The sequence below is a fragment of the Crocodylus porosus genome, unplaced genomic scaffold, assembly GCF_001723895.1.
Source record: "Crocodylus porosus isolate Cpor-Errol unplaced genomic scaffold, CroPor_comp1, whole genome shotgun sequence".
In the NCBI taxonomy this organism is placed as follows: Eukaryota; Metazoa; Chordata; order Crocodylia; family Crocodylidae; genus Crocodylus; species Crocodylus porosus.
The window spans coordinates 119,794,391-119,819,816 of NW_017728931.1; the positions used below are offsets into that span (position 1 = coordinate 119,794,391).

General features: G+C 40.7%; 1 protein-coding gene across 2 annotated transcripts in view; it reads left to right on the forward strand.

The window, feature by feature from the left end:
• LRRK2 (leucine rich repeat kinase 2) overlaps positions 1-11,396 on the forward strand; it is a 106,659-nt gene extending 95,263 nt beyond the window's left edge. For both annotated transcript variants that reach the window (XM_019543535.1, XM_019543536.1), the window contains 8 exons: positions 327-521; positions 1,548-1,741; positions 2,026-2,098; positions 3,656-3,840; positions 5,600-5,752; positions 6,290-6,498; positions 8,715-8,789; positions 10,270-11,396. In XM_019543535.1, coding sequence (XP_019399080.1) covers positions 327-521; positions 1,548-1,741; positions 2,026-2,098; positions 3,656-3,840; positions 5,600-5,752; positions 6,290-6,498; positions 8,715-8,789; positions 10,270-10,391 — 1,206 coding nt within the window. In that variant the 3' untranslated portion in view covers positions 10,392-11,396. The remainder of the gene's footprint in view (positions 1-326; positions 522-1,547; positions 1,742-2,025; positions 2,099-3,655; positions 3,841-5,599; positions 5,753-6,289; positions 6,499-8,714; positions 8,790-10,269) is intronic.
• The last annotated feature ends 14,030 nt before the right edge of the window (positions 11,397-25,426 follow it).

Genomic DNA, 25,426 nt, shown 5'->3' on the forward strand with positions numbered 1-25,426 from the left:
TCCTGTGTGCATCTGAATTTAATTGTGGCTCACTTAACTAAATTGCAGTTCATTCCAAGGGCAAGCCTATCAGGCTGAGTGCTCTCCTTCACCGTCTATTGGCAGAGGAACAGCTAGGCAGCATGGGAGAGGGCTGCACCCCTCCTGTTTTGATCCAAGTCAAAACACAATACGATCAAAACAATCTCAAATGAGATGTCTGTTTACAGTCTGTGTGCTGAAATACTGTTCACATAGTTTGTAAAGCTTTTTTTTATCCTGCAGAATGAAAAGTGCTCTCTATTTATCTCTGTACTGGCTGTTGCTATCTGTGGTGTCTTTTGCAGATTTATGAGATTTTGAATTCAGCAGAGCTTATCTGTTTGATGAGATACATTTCAATACCCTACGTCTCTACAGCAGAGTGCATTGTGGCTGCCAATCAAAGCTGCAAGAATGCAGGGGTCTGGATTGGTAGTGGAAACAGAGAAAATGCACAGCTTTCGATTATTAACTTGAATACAGATGGACACATGCTTGAGGTAGGGGTGAAAGTTGTCATTCATTCCAAACTTGTTTGAATCAATGGGCACAGATTACTTTAGATATTAAATAAATTCATTTCAGAGCAAGTTTTGCCATCCTTCTTTTCCTGTCATGTCTCTAGCCAACTCTTCTCACAATATTGCCTTGTCACTGCTGGATTTCTCTCTTCCAGTGGACTGGTTGGTTGCTAGTCATTACCCTTTTTGCATGAGGCTAAAATGAGAATGAATAATCATAAATAATGATAGCCCTTAATATTAACCAATCTTCTGACAAATTAATTTTGTCAGGTTGTCCGTCATCCCAGGACTCTTTCAGCACCCTAGGATGCACTGACCAGTTGTCTCCATTTTGTTTCTGGAATTCCTATATCCAGTATTGTCAAAAAAAGTAAAGTTGCAAACTGTACAGTGTTTTTCCAAGTTAGCTTTAAAGTGATGGACATGTATTCTTTTTCTCTGCCTGTGCTGGACATGATTTAACAAAGGGGTTGTTAAAGGAATGATTACTGTAATACAATAAAAAGCAGTGATCTTGGATGATTCAGTCATGGGATATTGGATATACTGGAGCTGGCGACTTTTCTAGGAAATATTTCCTTCTTTTTCTAAAAATAAAGTGACAAAACGTAAAGGAAATATTAAGCCAGTACTTCAGTTTCTGACAATTGAACTGTGCCATTGAAAATACACTAAATACAGTTCCATGTATTTGTTTTTTTCCTCATGGCTTTTCAGATGCTTATTAGCTGTAATACATTCAGAGAATTTATGTATTCCCAACATTTAGTTTGCTAAATCCTCCTGGGTCAAACCCTCCTTCTAGCCTTTCTCACAGCACTGAGCAGGCAGCTGGTTCAGTAGAAAGTGTCAATTGGGAATTTCTTTTAGTGCCGGGGTGGAAAAAAGGCTGTCCTTCAGCACCAAGAAAAATTCTGCTGTCCTCTGTGTTCTATTTAGTAGTGTGGACCCTTGCTGAAACATAACAAAGATGCTTTAATAGGGTTTTTTTTCTTGACTCAGAACATTGCAGACAGTAGAATATTAAGTCTGGCCTTGGTGACCCTTCCCACTGAAAAAGAAAACTGGATTGTAGCAGGTACACAGTCTGGTTCCCTGTGGGCAGTCAGCACAGAAGATGAGAAAAGCAGACACTGTCTTCAGAAAATGTCAGATTCTGTTACCTGCCTCTACTGCAACTCTCTTTCCAAGCAAAGGTAGCATTACACATTTAAACACTGCGGGTTAAATTTTGGAAAGTTGACTAAATGGTGTTGTTCACATTTTACTTACAGACCCCTCTGTTATAGAAACAGTTAATGCTTTGCACGTATGTTTGCACATCTGGCAGGGTTAGGTGCGAGTTTTTGGATGTTTTGGGGTGATCTGTTTATTTTTAGTGGGCAGTTAAACACCTGATATGTCAGCCACTTGTGATTCTGTTGTTGCTCAATATGTGTCCCTTGTTGAGACTTTTCTGGAAATCCTCATCTCATTTCAGCAAACAGAAGAATTTCTTTCTGGTGGGTACAGCAGATGGCAAACTAGCAGTTTTTGAAGATAAAGCAGTAAAGGTAAAATTAGCATTTCCAGTAATTTTACAAAATGCATAGAGTAACTGTTTCTAATAGCTTTCTTTCATGTAGCTTATTTTGAAAAAAGATGAAGTTCCATAACCAAAACCCCGTCCCTAATCTAATCTTTTAAGAGCTACAAGTGTCTTAGAAGTTGTATTTTATGGAACAAAGTTTGGTGATGTAATATGTTTCTGTTGTCTCCAATGTCTGAGCGTCAAAAGCAAGAGCAAACAATAGGGAGTGTAAACTGCAAAAACATTTAAAAGCATTTTATTTTACAAGTTCCATTAATGGCTGTGCATTCAAGGACTTAGTTTTGCTATATCTCTTCCTTACCTTTTTGATCAAATCACATTGGCTGTGGCATATCAGGAAAAATGAGCACTATAGTCTAGATCAGTGATGCTCAACCATTTTGCCAGTGTGCCGAATGGGCAGTGCCCCATCTATCCATAGACCAAATCCAGCACCCCATCTGGCCATGTGGAGGTGGGTGGGGGAGCAACTCGGCCCTGATTCACCTGTGCATGGGGAAGGGGGCATGGCCTGGCCGTAATTCAGCCACATGGGGGCGTGGGTATTTGGCAGCAGGGAGGGTGGCAGTATTAAAGTATTAAACTTTAATCCTTGAGCACCCTTTGTTTAGATTATCTTCTAGATCAGAGCTCTGGCATAGTGTTTGGGGCACCACAGCTCCCTGATTCTGAGGGAAGCCTCAGTCCAGAGGCAATCGGACAGTAGAGGAGTTATGCTAAGTTGCAAAACTGGCATAGGACCTGTTGCGGGTTCCTCTCAGAGGAGTACTAGTGGAGCACTGCCCATCTGTGATATACCTTCCTCCCCTCCCCTCCCCTCCAAGTGCCACAGGGTTTGGCCTTCAGACAAGGCAAGTCTCTACCAGACATTTGTAGTACTGGCGTAGAACAGGGCTCTCCAGCTTCAAAGAGTCTGGGAGCCAAGTGACCCAACAGGAGATGCACACCATGGGGGTAGCACTAGCAGGGGCTCACACCCTCCCTGACTGCATGCCCTGCACGCATGTGTGCAAGTGGGTGCTCTCCCCACCCACTGTACATGCATGCAGGAAGGCCCTTTCCCACTCCACTGAACCACATGCAAGTGAGCAAGCACTCCCATACACAGTGCAGCACCCCACCTCAGCTCCCTGCAGGCTTTCCTGTGGCACCAAACCACATAAGCAATTTAGGCTGCCAGCTCCCCCATTACTGCATGCCGTGCCGTGCTGTGCCATACTGCTCCGCCATCAGGGGTGGGGCGTGCAGCAGAAGCTGGAGGAGGGAGAGGTTGCCTCAAGACCCCAGCTGCTGTTGCAGGTGAAGCAATAGGGGTAGCAGCAGCTAAGTGGGAGCCCAGGGGTGACATATTAACCCCTCTCAGGCCACACGTAGCCCACAGGCTGCCAGACAGCACTGGTGTAGAAAATGTGGGCCTATGTATATCCTCCAAATTGTGTTCTGGCTATGTCAGTTTCCAAATTGCCTTGGAGAGCAAAATACAGTTTGTTCCTAATTGACACTGTGTTTCTTCTTACAGCATAAGGGTGCTGCACCTGTGAAGACATTGACCATAGGAAATATCAATACACCATTGATGTGCCTAAGTGATGCCACATGTTCATCTGAAAAAAACATAATCTGGGGAGGCTGTGGAACAAAAATAATATCATTATCTAATGATTTCTCTGTTCAAAAGCTTATTGAGACAAAAACAAGTCAACTGTGAGTTGTTTTTTTATAGTGAAGTCACTTTGTTCTCATCCTTGTTTCCTGTCAAGTGTTGTGTTGGAGTGTCCTGCCAATGTAGCTTGCTCTTCATAATTTTCTATTTTCCTTTCTTTTCCTTTGACATCAAAGGGCATACAGTCTCTTGTTCGGTAAGATTAGCAGTATTACAATTTCCTCCCCATCACAGATGCATTTGTCCCTGTACTTCACTTGGAGCTATGAATTTTTCCATATATAAGTAGTGTAGTTATGTGGTATGTGTATCCATCTGCTGTCTGTATATAAATTCTGCAATGATTTTTGACTTTTTTGTTAGTTAACAGCTGAAGTTTTAGTTTGATGAAGATGCTAAAGGTCTTACTAGTCATCAAACTGAGACTGAAGTTCTTTGTCCAGTTGCTGTAGACCTCATACAGGCAAAATTCACCCTTAAGTAAATGGAAATTTTGTCTGAATAAAGCCTATGGTTTTTAGTGTTTTTATATAAATCAAGCTATCTCTGCAAAACAACATGTGTGCATTAACGCATAAGCCAATGTTGTTTGGCCAGTAAGTAAAGCTTGCAGTATGATGCAGCTGAATGTTATGTGCATCTTTTTAGGAATTACACTAAAATATGTTACCAAAGACTATGAGAATAACAGGCGGAGAACTGTATAAAAGAATTTTTTTTATAATAGTAAATGCCAGTATGACAGGATAGCAGCTTATGAGTTATATTTTTGGCAGTGAGCGATTTTGAACAATACTGTAAAATGAGAGATGTACACCTAGATGAACACCTTGCTGGGGTCGTTTGGCCCCAGTACTCTTTCCTGCCATGGCAGGAGGTTGGACTAGATGATCTACTCGGGTCCTTTCTGACCCTAGAAACTATGAAACTATGAGATGGGAAAATCAGTGAGGTAGAGGAGTGATGTTTTTATACTGCAGAGCCACTGCAGTCAGTGTGGCCGTCTCTAGCGGAGTGAATCAGGGTGACCGCCCTGGGCCCCGCACTTTGGGGGGCCCAGCAGAGCCGGGGGAGCAGCCATGGCAACTCCACACCGCTGCCAGCTTCATGTCTGGCTGCTCAGCACCCGCTGCCAAATCTGTTGCTGGCTTCCTTTCATCCGGGGGCAGGGCCGCACACAGGTTGATTTGCCCTGGACCCCACACCCTGCTTGGATCATCTCTGGCAGTCAGAATTTATGATTGGTAGAGATAAAGATAAGTATGTAGTGAAAATCATTAAAGAAAGCTGTTGGGGTATTAAAAATTAATAAAAAGCAAACCAACCAAATGCAGGCTGCACCCTTTTGGGCCTTTATCATCCAGCATGAGAAGAAACTCAATGGAAGCTGAGGGTCCTTACCATCTTGCTGGAGTTCCCCTTTGCAGCTGCTTGAAGGCTCATGGGGAATAGCTGCATCGTTATGCCATCATCGCCCCAGTCATAGGTAGAGAAGATGTGATAACACATATTGGACTCATTACTGCTTCTGTGGAAATTGGTGGCACAACACCTATTGAATTTGTTGGAAGCAAAAGCATTAAGAATTCTTTTATCTTTGGACCAGTACCCATTTTATAGGTATCCATATCCTTGGACAACCCTACTGACATGAAATGTTCACATATTACCCTTTAATTTGGGCTCAAAGCTACTTTGATTTTAGGCTGTAATGGTAGGTGGAGATGCTAGTGACCCCTATAATTAATATACTATATATAGGAGTATGCTATGCCTAATGCTTACTTTTCTCTTTCCTAGATTCTGTCATAAAGATTACAGTGATGCAAACATTATTTCAATTGCAGTAGACAAGTCCATCTACTTGGCTAAGAAAAACAGCCATTTTGTGGAAGTTTGGGATAAGAAAACAGAGAAACTTTGTGAACTAATTGATTGTGCACATTTTCTCAAGTAAATACTTTATTTTATTCTGGGTGGTGTGGTGTCTAATAAATGAATAATGGGGTCTGCTGGTAGATTTTACTTAGAACACATCATATTTTGGAGGTAGGAAAGGAAAGTGATAAGATTAGCCATGTCTTTTCCTTCTCTGACCCAGAACATTAGTTATTTCACAAAGCCTAGCTTGTCTCATAACAGTGCTGTTGGAAGTGGGTACCATATGTGTCCTTTTCATTCTCAGGCTGATGTAAGGAGCTGCACCAGTGTCATCCTTAACTGCACAAGAATTCCATGGGGGATTTACATATATATAGTTCTGGGAGACAAAGGGAAAGGAGAGCTTCCTGTGTCCAATATAAAGGCAATCTCAGATTGTTAACTGGTGGATCTTAAAGCTTCAGTTCCTTCTTGCCAAAATTGTATAATTTCAATGGTTAATTGGTTTGTGCAGCCTTTGTTGACAAAAGATTGTTTAAAAACTTGTTGTCTAAAATAATACTCATGTCTGTCACAGATTTATAATGCAAAATCTCTTCATATTTTTAGGGAGACAGTGGTGAAACTCAATAACGAATCAAAACACAGAGTGGCTTATTCTGGAAGAGTAAAGACCATTTGCTTACAAAAAAATACTGCCCTTTGGATAGGGACAGGAGGAGGGTACATTGTGCTACTTGATCTGTCAACACGGCGTCCCATCCAAATAATACAGAATTGTTGTGACTCTGTTAGAGTCATGCTGACAGCCCAGCTAGGTAAGTTTTATTGTCAAAAGGAACTGAACTTTCAGTGCAAAGCTAGGGCTATATTCATTCCTAACTGACATGGGATGTCATAAACTAATTTTATTTTCCATCTTTTTCATTCACTTTACTCCACTATTTGCCTGTTTAATCTAATCAATGCCAATATTCTTATATTAATAAAGTCCCAGATGAATGCAGTGCTGGTGGTCAGACACAATAGCAGCAATTCCCAGCATCTTTCAAGAAAACCCTTGATTATGACTGGCTAACACATGAGCCTGTCTCTCCCCAAGACCCTTTGGGCTGTGATGCAATGAGTGCATTTTTCTTTTGGTTTTCTCTCTCCTGCTCTGTCTGCCTTTCTTCTCACTTGTTGCATTCAAGTTTCAAATAATTGTTTTTACTTGCTTTTCCTGTGGCTTTTCTCTGGCCTCCACCCAGCAGAGTCCATTGGTGTAGCCATAGAACAGCTTGCAGCTTAGCTATGTAGAAGTGGAGTAAGAGATAGAAGTTAGTGGACTACTAGCTGAGTATTATACATATGAACTGCCCCTGAAGCCACAGTCAGTGCTGTTACGGGCAGCTGTGGGTGCAGGGCCTGAAAAAGAGGTTTGTAAGGAGTTAATGCTGCTTCATACCCAGCCACAGGACCATGTTTGCCTAAGGGGAAAATCTGAAGTGCTGTTACTTTCTTCAACTTGTTTTTTAATGTGATCCCAAACTAATCAACCCACCCCCGCTTTGGTATACCACGCTCTATGCAGGGGTGGCTACTTTAAACATTAATGTCATAACACTACCCTGGGGACTAAATTCTGTACTGCAGCTCCAGAGTTCTGCATTAGTGTGATTTAAAAGGTGTTCACAGTCAAGAAAAAAACCAGAAATCGTATGTTACTGAATCACATCATCTCAAACTATGGATTTTTTTTCCCAGGCCATCATTGTACATGTCACCCAGGATGTGCAAATACACCTGATTTCCTCTGCAGCCCCAGCTCTAATAAATGTTCTTCAGTGCAGCCTACCTAGTAAAGCAGCTGATGAGGATACATGAAGCAAAATAAGTTTCCACTAACTCTAATTTCACTTCAGCAGATATTGACTGTGCAGCACTGCAAGCAATTAAACAAGATTTAGTTCAATAAAGGAGGTAGAGAGTATATGAGGTGGGTGGGGAAAAGCAGATAGTTTTCTAAGGTTGTTTTTCTGACTGTAGCTGCAGTCATACAGGTAAAAGGGGCTAGCACAGCCTCTGAGCTGCACAGAGGCCTGTTTTATCTATTTGCAGGACTTGGGCTTACAAGAGCAAATGTAGGGAGTCAGTTTTCGAATATTAATCTTGTTTGTGTTTTTTTAATCTGGATTCTAAAATTCCAAGTTCCAGGCAGCTGAATGTTACAAATAGACATAGGTAAACATTCTGCATATAAAAAACAGTGAACTAAAATAAAGAGCTGTTTTTTGTGTGCTGATGTAATGTACTTAGTTTTGTAAATATAAAGAACTTTGGGAAACTTTGGGTGATTCAAGGAGAATGTGTACTGGGGCTCCCAAGCCTCCCAGAACTATAACTTAGGCAGTAAACCACAATCTAGCCTGTATCTGCCCTGTAAAACACACAGGGCCAAAGCCTGCCCTTACCTGCACTCATAAAACATTGACATGTTTTCAGTGTAATTTTTTCTTAATCCAGTAGGACTAGTTGATTGGAAATGAGGGTAATACTTTGTAACAGGTTATTAGCCTTTGATCCCTGATAAACCCCTTGCATTAAATGGAGGTGAAGATTGTGTCTTTATCAAGGTTACTGATTAAAGATAATGGGGCTGGTTCTTCTCTGAGTGGCAGTATTACATTTTTCTTTTTCTACTTACTCTGGCTGATATCCAGGTTCAGTTCCCAGACACGGATATAACTACATCTATCAAGGCACTGAATGTCCAACTCAGTCTGGCTTTTAGATATTGTCTCAATGGTCTAAAGGGGGAATGAAAGATCTGGGCAGCCTCCACTCCTCCATAATCCTAGGCATATGCGTTGAAGGTCCTAAGGACCTCTTATGCATATACCGCGATCCAGAAGGATTTACAGTTGCCTACTGCTCCTAACGGAACACTGTATTATTCATACTATTTTATAGAACTAATACGAGTTTTACTAGATTAGAAGTAAAGCAGAAATTTAAGTTCTAGTTAAAAATTAAAATGTTTTATTGTTAAAAGGGAACCTCAAGAATGTTGTGCTGGTATTGGGTTACTGCTATAAAGGTAATAAAGAAGACAACAAATATCCAAAAGGTATGAGCAACTTTGTTTTAATAACCCTTATTATTTATGTAATAGAAAATACTTGGTTACATTTTAAAATGTCTCCTAGAAGATTTGTTTACATCTTTTTTTTATGAATTTTCATTGCTGCCTTGTTCTGATTTATTATATATTGTGGTCCATATGTTTCTAGAGTTTATCCAGACTAATTCTATAAAAATGACAAGGGCACTGGTATAAAATGAAATGTCATGATTGTTTTTTATAAACCATTGTTAAAAATTCTAACTATGTACCAGAACTTTTTTTGAAGACCCTCAATTTGATTATTTATGCAGTAAAAGCTTTTGTAAAAATCCTTTCCTATTTTACTTTATTTAAAAATATTCATATGTATACATTCTGTAATTGGAAGTTTAGATTTTTATAGGCCTTATCCTACAGTCCTTACTCATGCAAACAGGCCGTATTCCACTGAAACCATCATGAATACTCCAGAGAATAAGCACTGCTGGCAAAGTAAAGGTTGAAGAATTTAGCACAGTATCCAGTACAGTATGTGTCCCAGAAAACATGGAATTAAAATCAGATTTAATTTCACCTAATGGCAGGTTCTCCTTCCTAGGTTGTGAGAGGAAGCAATGCCTTTATCATGTTTTCCGGCTGAAAAGCATAGCAGTGACAATCTGTAATGATTTTTGTACAACTGCAGCTAGGGTCTGGGGAGGGGGACTTCATGTCCATACCTGTAACACTATTTTTGTAGCTCATCGAAGCACTGCAATGCTTGTAGCACTCCAAGGCTGCAAACAGACAGACATCACCCTTGCACCTGTCATACAAAAATGCCCAAATTTTGTGATGATGACAACCCTAGTCATGGTTTATGCTGCCTTTGTGTAGCCCACATTTATTCCCTTATGTTGGGAGACCACAGGCAGGCTATGACTGCCCATGCTTTCCAGTTGCCCCAGGCAGAAACTCTCAGGGCTTCAGGGGCCCAATGTTGCAAGACAGCGGTCCCAGGTGACTCAGCCCAACACGGGTGCATGTCTGCAAGCAGGGAATTTCCTTCTCTTGCAATTACACACCCCATTTCCCTGAAGTATCAGCAGGGGCCAGACCCTGTGGGACAAGAGCCCCAGTGACATCTGTAGACATCAGTGAAGTGGATCAGTTGTGCCAGGACACATGGCAAAGCTGATCCCACACCAAAGATGACATCTGTTTTCAGCCCTGGTGTAATGTCTGTCCATGGCCTGGGTCATCTACAGTTTTCACTCTTAAGAACTCAGTTCTGTAAGGTGCAAGTACCCTTGATCCCTATGGAGAGCACTCAGAGCCCCTCAAGATTGAACCCTTAACAATGGCATGTTTTCTAAGAGCATTTTATATTTCTATTTGTGTTCTTCCTAACAGTAATTAACAATAAGCAGAAAACCACCTGTAAGCTGCAATTGTGCTCTTCTGTGTAGCACTGTTTAAAATGTTTTTAAATTATTTTTTACAGAAGTACAGTCATGCTTATCTGTGTGGGATATTAACTTGCCACATGAAGTACAAAACCTGAAAAAGCATATAGAAATGAGACAGGAATTAGCAGAAAAAATGAGAAGTTTTTCTTTGGATTAAAGACTCCAAGGCAAGAGACATCTTATCTCCAAATTTTCCATCATTTTAACTTTAACACACAAGTGACTTTTTGTGTTTTATTTTGTTACCTTCATGATTTTGGTGGGGATGAAAATCATTCTCTGAACTAGTAGAAGAAAGAAGAAGTAAAATCTCTTCTGAATCTCAGCATTAGATGTGTATACCTCCTAGGCAAGTAGTGCTGGTTTAAATTGAGCTCCCCTAGCCTATTTCTAATCTAATCTAATCAGAAGGATTTCTCTTGGGCTGGGTGCTGTATATAAAGAGTACCTCTACTGAGTGTTTCTAAATAAGAGTAAAAATGTAAGCCTCAGTCTATTTATTGCCACTTGCATATATAAACATTTTTCATGGTTCCTGTTTTTTGTGGTACTGTGCTAGAAGGACAAGATGAACCTGTAATCTGACCCAGTATGGCATGTTTTATACTCTCATGTTTTGTTGTACTCATATTTAGTATTCTTGATTAAGTGGAGGACAGTATTTTCTATTATATAGTAGCAGTACAGCCAATTAGAGGAACATTCACTTACTGTACAACAGTTTTAAACAGCAGGCTGAATAGGTCAGTCCTTTTCTCTTCCTGTATGTATCGGCAATTTGGTAATTTTCAGTCTGTTCAAAAAAGATTTTGGGCTGAAGGACCTGAAATATTGTCTTGAAATTCTGGATTAAAATGCATTGATAGACTTCCACAAGAATAGTGCCTTCTTGCAGTACTACGCAGTATCTAGTTTCAGGCTGCACAGTCTCATTCACATAAAGTATGCCATTGCAGAAAATATTCACACACCAGTGATTATACAGTTTGCCAACTTAGCTAAGCAGACACAGGGTTATAATGCCTGACCTGAATGTTGCCTCAAGAAATACACAAAGAATGGCTGATGCTTTTAAGGTAACCATCCAGTCAGATGCAAGGTAACCATAGAGTAGTCATGCAGTAAAACTATGCAGTTTGCTTGTCTCAATCTGAAAAAAATGTAGACTAAAGGATTGTTACAGTGCCTGCAGAGTTAACCATTCAGCTATATTTTTGTGGTATGCAATAGAAGCTGGAGGCATTTAAAAATGGGCTCCTTCTTGCCTTGCATAGCCCCACTGGGCAGCTGTACCCAGGCATATTCAATTAGGAGATAACATTTTATTGTTCTACATCTATTAACTTAGTCTTCTGTTATCCTGCACTAAGTGCCTTATTCTATCAGTCGCACAACAGGCAGATGCTTTTCTCTCTCCTTGAAACCAAGTGCGTCATCTCTGTAGCAACCCAAAATCCCAGGGACTAACAAACCCAAAGCCATTCCTGTATTTGTCTCCTATGGAGCCAAATAGAGTGTTGCTACCAAACAAGTTCTCTCCTCCAGTGTTTTTTGTTTTAAATTATTCCTGTAGTAGGTCAATAAGTTTCCCTGGACTTTCTCCAAATGTATTGGTATTTAACTATCTGCAGTTTGATAAGGACATACTCAGGGTACCTTTCATATATACACCCTGTTTTCATTGTGATCTTATATTATGTATATTGAGAATAATTTGTTATGTATATGATATGTTATAACTCGAAGTGTATATTGTTATAATGAAAAATAAAGAGTTTTAAAATATCAAGAGCATATTTCACAGGTTGAAATTATTCATGATCATGCCGAGGTGTAAGCTTTATTAAATCCTACTTTGTTGTTCTGTTACATATTCTCCTAGTCATAGTTCCAACAGCATGCTTTATTTCACAGTATTTCTGTTGAGATCAAGCCTAACCACTTACATACTAAGTATTTTGTTCAAAAGCCAACAGAGCAAGAGAAAGCAGAAGTTAGCAAATCAGCCAGTGTAGCAGTTTTTTCTATTATTGAGCTTTCACGATTTAAAAAAATATAAACCTCCCTAATGGTGGTGTCCCAGTATGACAAAGTAGAAGGCAAAGCCTTCAGGGTTAGAGAAGACATATTGAATAAAGCAAGACTGAAACCAGACCACCTCTCAGAGGATTTGCAGAACACTGTTCCTGTAACAAGAGACTCAAAATAAACCAGGGTGGAGGTTCTCATTTTCTACCACATGACAGAGTGCTTGTGACTGTCCTCTCACTTCTGTCCTAGTGAGTTCAGCATATTACTGAAAGAATCATGAGAGGTACTTAGCCATGTTAGTCTCAAAGTCAGACAGAAGGCAGGGTAGAGATGTACCTTAAAGACTAACTGAATCAGAGATGCATGAGTTCTTGCTTACAAAAGTGAATGCATCTCTATTTCAGTTAGTCTACAAGGTACATCTCTACACTGTCTTCTGAGAAAATGTCATGAGGAACAAGTTGTAAAACACAAACTACTGCCCTGAACAGCAGAAAGTCCTCCTGGAGAAGTGGGGAAACAGTGGCCCACAATAGCTTCAAATATAACTTTGCCAGGGCATGGAGGGTAACCAGCATTCTTTAGTAAGTGTACAAGATCAAGTGAGGAGAGCACAAAGATGAGGCTTCCTGAATATCTGCTGTGGAACTGAAATGTCCTTTCCAAGCTGCAATTCTCCAGCCATGAGAAGAATGCTATTTCCGTATCAGAATGCTTTCAATCCCAACTATTCCCAGGTCAGATTTCACACCACCATGAGCTTTGTGCAGTGCATACCACCCTCTGGCAGGCTGAAGACCCACCAGGTAAAGCATTTTTATATTCCACATTTGTGAGCAAAATGGAATGTCTGGATTTATTAGTTGTCCAAAAAGAACATAATAAAGGACAATAAAAGAAAGAGGTACTGAGCAGCAGACCATGTTCATGTTATATAAACTCATTTTCTCAAACTTCACTGAAAGTGTTTGTGAAAATAAAGCAAGCAGGATATGGCTATTATCTAGTACTAGGGCCACCCTTATACAGCAGACCACTCATAATTGTTATTTATTTGGAATATCTATAAGCAACACTCAGCCATGAGGACTATGCTGTGCCAGACATGGTACAAGCACAAAATGAAAGATGGTCCCTGCCCAAACAGCCTGTTTGCTGCGATAGGGATTCAAGTAGTGTGATTTATTATGTAACCGCTTCATTAAAGCTGTGTGTTAAAAATATCTCCAGCAAAATCATTCTGGGTACCGGAGGCATTCCAGAAAGGGACATTCTGTTCAGAAGGACCCAAATACTCATCCACTGCATATTGACTGTTCTTATTTGTCCCCCTCTAAGCTATAGTTTTGAATTGCCTGTTGATTTCTCACAAATGTCATAGAGCTAATTCATTTACACATTCATTGACATTGGTTTTTGAAACAACCCAGTATTTCCAGGTTAAGGAGATTGCTAAAAATATCCAGGAGAGGTTATATTAGGAAGATTTATCTTTGTAATGAGTAGCAGGTACCTTATGGAAAACTTTGAGAACATTCTACTTGGAAATAATCCTATTTCTTGAAGATGCTTTCTGGGATTTTCTTCCCTTCTGGCTCAGTTTTACTTCTGTTAACATCAGTGGAAGCACAAGTGGGCCCTTTATTGATAAGTATATTGGTAATAGGAAAGTAACCATGATTTAAAAAGCACTTTGCAAAACCATCTTTATGAAAGAAGATTAATTTCTTTTTTGTTTCAGAACATCATATACAATTAAGAGGGCTAAGTGGGGGTTGCCTATAGACATACAAGTGTCTGTAGACACACTTACTTGATAAAAGGAGAGTTGGATTCAGCCTTTAACTCCATTTGCTTAAACTTCTCAACTGTTTAAAACCTTTCCTTTTGTATTGCAGTTGCTGAAGCAAAGTCAAGCAGAGGTGAGTCAGGTGTGCTCGCTTCAATGTTGCTATTTCACAAGGGAACCGTTTGATGAAAGTCTTTGGCTTATTGGATGTCCTTCTCACTTTCACCATAACGGGTGTCATTAAGTTATTTGCAGGACTGTAGTCATTGATTCACACCACACACAGCCCAAACCATGACATTTAAGAATTATTGTTTTTCAGTGAGTAAAACTGGAACATTTATAACAAACTGCTCATTGGCTCTGCCAGCATGCTACAGAGAGTTAATTAGCAAATAGGAGTTACAGAAAAGAACTAAAACAGCCAAATAAAAACAAGGGACTATATTATCCTATTTGAATGTGCAACTGAAGAGTGGTTCATTATATACTCAGTAAATAAATGTATAAATAACAGATATGAAACTTAGATGCAAGATGATAAACTGCTTTTCTCAGATAAATTAAAAATGGATATGGGAAGGTAAAAAACCGTGTTAAAGATTTCTTGGAATATTACCTTTTTTTTTTCTTTCCATAGAAGTAAAATCAAAGGAGAGATGTATTGATTTGTATAGTCTTCTCTGAAAGATAGACAAGAGCTATTTTTATTTCTTTTGCTTGGGAAGCCTTGGGAGTTATTGGTTCTATCTTACGGATTCCAGAAGACGATCAATCTCCGAATGAAAAAGCACATTAATAATTCTGGTTCAGGCTGATTCTATATGTAATATGGTTTACAATTCAAAGGGAAAACACTGTGAATAGATGCGACAGCCAGATAGGGATCATGAGGAGGAAATATTGTGTGCTGCAGGAAAACAGAAGTTAGAGAAGGTTACGTTCAAATATACGATGCCTAAAAAAGTCATGCTAATAATAAAAGGTGGTGAAGTCCTGGCCCCACTGAAGGCAATGAAAATCTCCCAATGACTATCAGGGGAGGATAGGATATCACTCCTGAAGCATAAATAAAGGGATAAAAATATATTCCCAAGCTTGAAAGAGAATAGAGAAGGATTTAGGTGACATGTCAAAAGGTTTTTTCCTTTAACCATTGCATCCAAATACATATGAAGTAGATTACTGGATTTAATGGCTAGGTCGGAGATACCTGAAAACAGCTTAATTCAAAATAAAAGTAAGACTTTGAGTTGGTTAACTATCCTGTACGTGTACGTTGAAAGGCAGCAGTTCCATCTGTGACACAGGGTGGGACAGAGCTTTAGGGCTTCTGTTTGGTGGATTGAAGCAAACAGCTCCACATAATGTAGCCCTTTCTTTGTCCTCCTTTGCACTGTCAGCAAGGCTGAAATCATGTCTAAATAACCTCTGGATGTCTAGTGACTGGTGGCAGGGTCCTCCTGATGGATGACATTCAACTCTGGAACCTGCTTACCCTATTCATTTGACAGAAACTCATTCCTTGGCTTTTGCTGCCTGATTTAAAGGCATCCATTGTCTCAATACTGTGTCTTGCTAGACATTTGGTGGTAGTGAATAAGAGAGCGAGCCACCCTGGATCTTACTAATGGGACCCCAGACTGTATATCCCCTCTCTGGCAATGGCCTGCACCAGAAGGAAGTCTAACAAATGGCCATTTGCATAATAATCTACCTGTGGGGAAAGGTTCATCCTAAACCCCAGGATGCTTTCCATGTGAGGACTATATTATTTTGAGCTCAAATTGTCTTGCTAAGTAACTATAGCACTTTTTTTCCGGAAACAGCTCAGTGTTCCTATGCTAGCCAAGCTGGTTCTTGTAACCTGATTCAGTTTGTCTACACACAGCAATCCTTCTGTCCCTTCTGCTCCTGTGCAGCAGTGCCACAATGCTAGGCCAGTTCCCTGCAGCAGGTGCTTCTACAGCAGCATATTGCAGGTTGTTAATGCTATATTTTCACATATAATGAAAGCATGTGATTCATGGCTGGGATTTTGAAATGAATCTAATGGTGCGTACAGACATTCAGGAGGCAGTGTAACTGGTGCTTCATATAAAAGCACCACAGAGTGCCACTGAACCCAGCAGGTGAAGGCACTCAGCAGGCTCCCAGGAGACTGCCAATCCACTCCTTTCCCCAGCCCTGCCTCCTTTGCCAGCTGGCAACTGTCACGTACATGATTCAGTAACTAATTGCTGACCTTCTTTCCAGCCTTGGTAAATCTCAAGTTCCCCCACTTGCTCCATTTTGTTCTAAACACTGGTACAGAGATCATTTTCCTGGCTCCTTCCATCAATGGTATGATCATCTCTCTTTCTAACTACTTGCCTTTGCTGTTAGGCTTCTCCCTGACCTGTCCTTACTCTGTCCATCATCATTCATGCCCTCTTGCAATGTCAGCTCCTGATGTGTGCAGGATGACAGTTGCCATCTCCCACTCATTACATTTTCACTTGCATCATCATTTCTTTTCTTCCATCCCGTTCCTCATGCTTGGGAGGAACTCCACATCCCCTTTGTCCCCTTGTTCTCCTGCTTTAAAACTCTTCACTCCTGTGATGCCTGAGCCATCTCTGCAGGAGCTAACTAGCTGCTGTGCCAAGATCATCACTTCCTATACTGAAACTGGTTTCTTTGTGCAGTTCTATGTCAGTTGTACCCATCTGTTGTCCCTTTTTTATTCTTGGATTATAACCTAGGTGTAAATATCAGCCCCTCTAGGCAAAAACTGTCCTTTTGTTCTGCATCTGTGTAACACTTAGCAAAATAGTTCTAGTCTGTGGTTTATTGTGGTAGCACTTAGAGCAGTGATTCTCAACCAGGGTGCTATGGCATCCTGGGGTGAAACCACATCTTTTGAAGGGTGTGAGGAGATAAGCGCAGGCTCAGGCTTAGGCTTGTCCCTGCCTAGACAGTCTTCTACCCCCACTGCCCAGCCTCTCTGCAAGGAATTAACAGTGTAATATATAAATCAGTTTTTGAAATTGGGTACCACGCAATTGACAACCATTATAGAGGGGTTCCTCAAGTCCAGTGTAGGGTGTCTCAAGTCCCAGAAGTTTGAAGGCCGCTTGTTTAAAGACTAGTAATTTGTATAAAACATGCCCTCACAGATACTGCCTCCTGCCATGTCTTCTGGTGTGAAGGTGTTATGTAATAGCAGTAGTGGGAAATTTTCATAACGCCTTCTGCATATAGACAGTCATAGGCCTTAGCTTTATTAGGAAAAAAACTTTTCTTGATGGTCTTACATAACACCTGGTAACTAGTATTGAGAGGATTCCTAATAAAGACAGATCAGCTTGTAGTTTTAACTGGAGTTAGCAGGTCAAGGTAAAAACTAGCCTCCTCCACGGGTTTTTTTGTCTTGACACGTTTGAAGACTACAAGGAGATATTCATACTAATTCAGAGAAGGATTCACTATATATATAACATGGTCTTTTAACAATATATTTTAAAAGATTAAACTCTGCGAAGTGTCTGTTAATAAAAAATTACCGTGTTATCTTTCTACAAAATAGTTGAGTGAGATACTAAGAGGAGCAACCCAAGTATTTATATTATGTATATTAATAATACTCCATATGAGCAAAGTAGCAAATATGCTGTAGTGCCCGCCATAAAAATAATGAAATGTTAGTACTGTGTGGCCTCACCACAGTGCTCAGCTACTAAATCATTCTGATTAGTGGGATAAAATTGCCCTACACAGTGTACTTTTTTTAGACTTCTGGTGTTTGCAAATTAGCAAATTGCAAATTACTGATGTACCTTGAATTCACTAAGCTTTCAGAAACACTGACATACTCTCTAAATACTTTGACCTTGATTCTAACTTTGTACACTCCAAACAAGATACATTAATCTCACAGTTCTTTAGTGCAGACTGCCCGTCAGCAGAGTGCTGAGTCTGTGAATAGATGATACAAGATGAACATGCCAGGACAAATGCTGCTCTCACACCTGTGTCACGCTCAAACCTCATAGCAAAGCAAGGATAGAACTTGGGTACTCTATCACTTTGGGTAAAGGTGGATATGAATTTGTCAAGAAAGTTCAATTTAAACTCAGTGCCCTGGCAGAAGTCTGACAGTAGTTCATTTTTCTAGAGCTGACACTCTGCTAACATTTTTTAGTTCAGAAATAGTTACACATTTCTAGAATTCCCTGATCTTGTATATATGCTGCTCCCTTTCCTCTTGATGTTAAATACCTTCATGGCTTCTTTAAGCCCTGACTATAAGAGTTAACCCTACCAATGCAGGGGATAGAAATTGTCCATACTAGCCGGTCTGACTCCCACTGTGGAAAAAGAACGTTGGCTATCTGCAGTGTTGGAGTAACAGCGATTCTTGTGTTTTAAAAGTTCCTTGGGCACAGGTTTTCTTCTGGCTGGCCTAAACTAAAAACTCACCATTTTGGTTTGCTTCCAGAAATGCCGGTGTGTCCAGTAACTCAAATACATACACACCATGGTCCTGCAGATCCAATAACTGTTCAAATGTTGTCCCAGTCCTAGAATCCTAGCATGCATGGGGCATGGAGATAACAGCCCTGAAGATAACTGATATGTCCAGAATGTATTTATCTATATTGGCCTTAAAATAGTTGTTTCATTGCTTTGTAAACCAGTCGAGTCTGATACTAAGTGAAACTTCTCTTTAATGCCATAGCCCTTCTTTAGACATTATTTGTCTTTTGTAGGACTGGGAGAGGAAATTAAGTACTTCATAAACTTAGTTACAGTAAGTCAGTGGTTCTAAACATTTTTGGACTACAGAAAAATAATAGAGCGATTCTTCTGTTGTAAAGAGCTCAGAAAGACCACAGTAGGTCAGAATGCTTTTGACCCTAGGGGTTCCTATTTGAAATCTCTGGGTTTATCTTAGGTATTTGCACGTGTAATTGTGCTAATAGTGCACAGCACTCCAAGGCACCCCTAAAGGACCTTGCAGCACCTTGCTTGAATAATCACTGCACTAAGTAGTCTGAATTTACTGAATTTACTGCACTCATTATTTCTTTCAGTGTAAGTATTCCTCTGTTATTTGGTTTTCCCTACATGGGAGTTCACAGAGCAGGACCTGCTTGTTACAAAGAACATCAGCTATTGCAGTTAGTGCCATGTAATGCAGCATGATCTAGTTATTTTCTCTCCAGAGCCAGGACAACAAGTTATAGTCTTGATTGCTGGGGAACATGCAGGGGGTGCATGTGGGTGCATGTGCACCCCCTGAGTGTGGTGGTGCACCCCTTGCAAAAAGGTGCCACTGACACCCCACTGGCAGCGTCTGCAGGCAGTCTGTTGACACCGCCAGCGGCGCCCGCGGGTAGTTGCTGACCTGTGGTCAGCACTCCCCCGCTGCCAACAGCACTGGTGGCATCTGCGGGAGCTCCCCACTCACCGCTGTCAGGCTTCCGCCGCTGCCAGCACAGCTGTGCCCCCACAGCCGCCAGGGGCACGCACTGTGCATGCTTGATTGTAATGTTTTGACATCACCTGCAGAACAATGTTTCTTTATTCAGCAGAGCCTGTGCTTTGAGCCAGATCTTGTCAGCTTTTCTTAAAGAACCCTTCCTGCTGGCTTTCACTGGAAATTCAGCCTGCACGCTGGTGCAAGAATGAGGCCTCTTAACCTTTAGACTTATCAGTGCTCTTTTCATCTCTCTGTTCCCACTCTTGATTTCTAATGTGCCACAGAGCAGCTTCTGGGAATAGGCCCACAGCAACCTCACTGCCAAATGTTTGGCTTTGGAGCCCATCAGAGGGCACACATGGGCAGGGTATGTGGCACAACATGTGACAGTAGTGGTGTAGAATAAGCCCTCTGTTATTTAAAGGTGATACAGCTTTGTTCTGGTACAAGATATTTCTTTAAGCAAAACCCATTACTTTTGTAAGATGTAACTTCCCGAGCTGCTTTGTGACAGTGACCTTGAGGTAAACAGGTCTGACATCCTTGGAGGAGGAAAACCAAAGAAATTGACCTTGGTAGCATTTAACTTCAAAAAGAACTACACAGAAGTGAGGCTGGTTGAAACCCTCTGTATCAAAGAACTGGAAGGTAGGTAATGTAAAGCCAATCTTTAAAAACAATTCCAGAAAGTATCCAGGGAGCTACAGACTGGTGAGCCAAACTTCTGTTCCTGGCAAATTGATAGAAACTATAATAAAAAATAGGATTGTCCATCACATGAACTTGATGGAGGACAGTTAACATGGCTTTTGTAAAGGGAGGTCATGCCACACTAATATACTAGAATTCTTTGAAGGCATCAAGAAGCCCATGGATCAGGCTAATCCAGTTGATATAGTGTATCCGGACTTTGTTAACTTTTCTGAAACTCCCACATCAACAGCTCTTAAGGAAATTAAGCCATAATGGCATTAGAGGCAAGTAACTGGCTATAGGACAGGAAACAAGTGTGGGAAGGAATAACCTGAGATACACATACTTGATTGGCTCTACGTTAGCTGTTATGATTCAAGAAGAAGACTTTGGAAGTATTATGGATAGTTCTCTGTACCAGAAGACTAAATAGGCTAGGACGTTTCAGCTTATAAAAAAGATGACTGAATGGGGACTTGATATAGATTTATGAAATCATGAAGGGTATGAAGAAAGTAAATAAGTGTTTGTTTTTACTGTATCTAATAGAAGCAGGGTACATACAATTACATTATTAGCAAGCAGGATTAAAATAAAAAAGAAAGTGCTTTTTCACAAAAGTGCAATTAACTTGTGGAACTTCTCATCACAAAATGTTATAGAGGCTAGTAATTTAACCAGGTTTATAAGAAGCTTGGAAAAAAAGTAATACAGGATGAATCTATCACTGGCTATTAAACATAATAATTAGGGATGCAACGTCCAAATTAAGATTTCCTCAGTCTCTTGAAGTTTGAAAGTGTAAGAGGTGAGGAGCAGAGGACAGATCTGTCTGGCCTCTTTCCCTTTGCACCCATTCTCTGTCACTGTGAGATACCAGCCACTGGGTCTGACCAATTATGGCACTTATTTTCCAGTGACATTCAAGATAGACAGCCATTTAATGTAACCAGCTGGAATTCAAAACTAAGAGCATCAACATGCCACGAGACAAACCCACGGTGCACCCGCATCTTGAATTCTCTGTGCAGTTCTGGTCCCTACCTCTCAAATCGGATGTCATAGAACTAGAAAAGGTACAGAGGAGGGCAACCAAAATGATCACGGGCCTGGATCAGTTGCCATAACATGAGAAACTAAAAAAGCTAGGGCTCTTCACTTTGGGAAGGAGAAGACTAAGAAGGAATATGATAGAGATCTGTAAAATCATGAAGGGTTTGGACCAAGTGAACAGGGAACTATTGTTCACCGAGTTCCAGAATACTAGAACCAGAGGGCACCCACTGAAATTAGTAGGTGACAGGTTTAAAACTAACAAAAGAATACTTTTTATACAATGTGTAGTTGACTCATGGCATTCATTGCCACAGGAAGTAACAGAGGCAGATAGGACAGCCAGGTTCAGAAAGGGACCTGGTAAATTCTTGAATGATAGATCTAGTAATGGCTGTTAAACAGAATGGTTGAGGTTGTTTTCTCTAGCATTTCTAAACCAGTAATGCAGATGCCAGGGAGGATGGTGAATAGGGGATAGATCACTCAAGAGAGATTTGGTTCTCCTTCTAGCACATTAATTTCACATTAATGGGCTATATGGCCCATTGGTCTGACCCAGTATGACACTTATGTTCTCATTCATTCCCAGAGCCATTTCATGCGTGTGTGTGTATATATCTAGATAGATAGATAGATTAAACTCTGCAAAGTGTCTTGCACTCTGACTTGTGCAGAAGGGCAGAGAACAACATGTATGATGGAAATTGTTGGTTTATATGGGACATTAAGGTTGGTTCATTCCATCCTGGGGCAAGACATTTCTGTTGCAGGTGCTTCTCAAATATAACGATGGCTCAATCCCTTCCCAAACACTACTGTCTAAAGACAGAGCAGAAGGCAAACATACAAGTCCTATAATGGTAAATGGCCAAATTAAGTGATATATGCAGATCAGAGGACCCACATGTAAAGTGTTCTGCACATAAAAGAAGCCTCATCCATGCTCTTTTTCAAATTTGTTTTTCCAAAGCACAGGCACCTGCTACTTGATATACTCATTTCTCCCCCTCCCCCCCAATAATGGTATAAATCAGTGAAGAGTTTGGCTTGATACAAAGCAGTAAAACAATCTAATTTTCATGGGGTTTGAGGGACTTTGTTGAATTGCTCAAGAATAAAAAGAATGTATCAGAAACCTTTACAAAAACTGAATCCCCTATGGAAACTGGTATCTCTGGGCAGTCTGAAAAATCAATTGCAATCCCATTTGATGTGTGCTGTGGTATAAGGGTATTAGAAAAGTCCTGCTCTGAGATAAATGATAACAATGTGAGATTACTAAAATCTTATAGTCATGGTAATACACTGCAAAGGTTAATTACCCAAAAGAACCTTTCTTCAGGGACAAGATTTACAAAAACAATCCCAGTGGAAGTTAATCTTCTAGCTGAAAAGCCAGAAAAGCACAAAAAGTACACCCAATATCTGGGAAATTACAGTCCCTCCAGTGCCCCTCCTATTTGTAGCACATAAGGTACTATCGTTCTGAAACCCCAAGGATTATGGCTGCTGCAATATGTCTTGTGTATATATACCTGTGAAGGTGACTGCTGTGTAGTGTCTACTCTGCCATTTGACTGACTTCAGACTATCATGACTAACTACCTTTCCTTGCTGTGTGGTGTCATCTTTGGCAATCCCTTGATTTCAGGATGAGCTCTACCTTGGCTCATTGATGGGTCTTGAGTTGACTTAATAGTCCAATCCTTGAGCCACAGATCTGCCTGCAGATGTTGCAGGTTTCTCTGCAGGGGAAAGTAGGTTGCAGGTTGGGATTTCTCTTCTTGTCCCTCCTCTACTCTCTCTTCTCTGGTTCAAGGGCAAGACACTACTTTGAAATAGGCTGCCATTTAGTTGAGGTTGTGATTCCATTGGAGTCAGTTGGCAGCCAGCTCATCCCAGCTCTTGATGTGAGCATTCATTTGCTTAAAATATGCCTTCAATGTGTCCTTGTAGTGTTTCCTGGTGAGATCTCAGGCTGTTATTTAGCTGGGAGTAGAGCATTTGTTTTGGGAGTCGAGAGTTGGGCATGCACACGCAATGTATGAATCAGTGAAGTCGGTGCTTGAGGCTCACTGATTCAATGCTGGCAACACTGGTTTCAGCAAGGATGCTAGCATTTGTGTTGTTATCTTTCCTTTTGATATGGAGGATTTACCACATCAAATGTGAGGTATCATTGGTGATGCCTCTCCAGACTCTTGAGATGACAATAGGTCAGCCACTTTTCTTGTCTGTAGAGATGGGTCTGTAGAGGTGGGTGCAATACTGACTGCATTGTAGACCTGGATCTTGGTGTCTTTCTGGAGATTGCTATCAATAAAGAATGCTGAAACAATTTCCCAAAGAGGCACTTGCACATCAGATCCTGTGCTTGATCTCCTCATCAACGTTCACTGTCTGAGAGAGGTAGCTAGCAAGGTAGGGGAAGTGTTCAACTACCTCTAGGGTCTTTCCTTCTGGTAAGCTGGGGAGGCCCAGGCCACATTCATGGCCTGGGGCAGGCTGACAGAGTCCTTTATTCTTCTCAATTGTTGAGAGAGAGGCCCAAAGTTTGGTAGGCTTCTCCAAAAAGATCCAGCATGGTCTGGAGGTTTTCCTCAGTATGTGCAAAAATGTTGCAGTCATTTGCATACTGAAAGTCAAGGATTGCTGTTTTCAGTACTTTGGACTTAAGTGAAAATGTCCTAGATTGAAGAGCCCTCCATCTGTTTGGTTATACTATGCCAGTTCCAGAAGGAAGGCAGTCCTTAATGAGAACCAGGGTGACTGTCAAAAAAATGGATAACAAAGTTGTGACAATGGTGAATCTTTGCTTGTCCCCAGTTTGGATGACAAACTATCTGTGTCCAATCTGCTACATAGAACAGTTGCAGTCATCTAGTGTGGAGAAGCATCAGGACCTTGATACACTTTTCAGGACATCCACATCAGGCTAGTTTTTTCCACAAGGCTTTGTGTTTTATGGAATCAAAGGCCTTAGTAAGGTCAATGAAAGCCATTTACAGGTCCTGATATTGTTCCCAACCTTTTTTTTGGACTTGGTGGGCAACAATGATTATGTCAATTGCCTCACAGGATAGTCAGAAACCACACTGAGATTCCAGCAGGATTTTTTCAGCAAGAGGTAGAAGACAGTTCAGAAGGATGTGGGTGAGGATTTTCCCTGCTGTAGAAAGGAGGGGCAATACCTGCATAGTTCCCACACAGACTTACCTCCTTTCTTGAATATAGCCATGATGTTGGCATTCCTCAGGTTCCCAGGGATCTCTTTACTGAAATGTAATGTAGCCATAGCTGAGCTGAGCTAGTTTTAAATTAGCTAACTTGGGTACTAATAGCAATGTAGCTGTGGCAGCATGGAGCTCAATGGAGGGAAATGGCCTAAGTATTCACCCAGCTTCAGGTGGGTTTTTTCAGCCTGCACTTAGCTTGCTGCTGTGACTACATTGCTATTGGTACAAAAGGTAGGGAGCTGCACCTTTGACAGCAGTGTAGACATAGCCCTAGAAACACCAGAGCTGAATGAAAGCTTTGGTAGTGACTTCAAGCTCAAATAGCTTTATAGAAGTACTATGAATTCAATACTCTTATATGCAGTAGTCCTTTTCTCTGTGTGTGTGTTCTGGGTTGCATTTTATTCCTCCCACCTCCACAGACACACACAGACTCTCTCTCTCTCCTTTTGACCCCACAATACAGCCAATGTTTTTAAAAGCACATTAATTGGCATTCTTGGACTGCTAAGAAGCTCAAGTAGTCATAAAATCACCTTTCCCTATTAAACACTTCAAGCACTTTGGATTCAAATACTGGGCCTCTTAGGATCTGATAGTCTGTCATTGTTTTAAATGGGTGTTTTTTTTCCCTTCTACAAGACTTGTTAAAAGTTGATCTACTTAAAGGGCTGTAGCGTCCCAGAAGAGGCATGAAAGCAGAAGACCCATTCCTTTAAACAAAACTACTAGGGAAAGGAGAAGCAAGACAGTCCAATACTATTCTCTCCACTCCCCCCCACCCCCAAAAAAGCTTTCCTCTGAATTTTATTTAATTGGTTGGACTGTGAAGGCAGATTAAAAATTCTGCTCATCCCAGTGTTAGAAATATTATTAAAAATGCATTATCAATAGCTGTTAGCTCCCATCAATAGTGTTGTCCT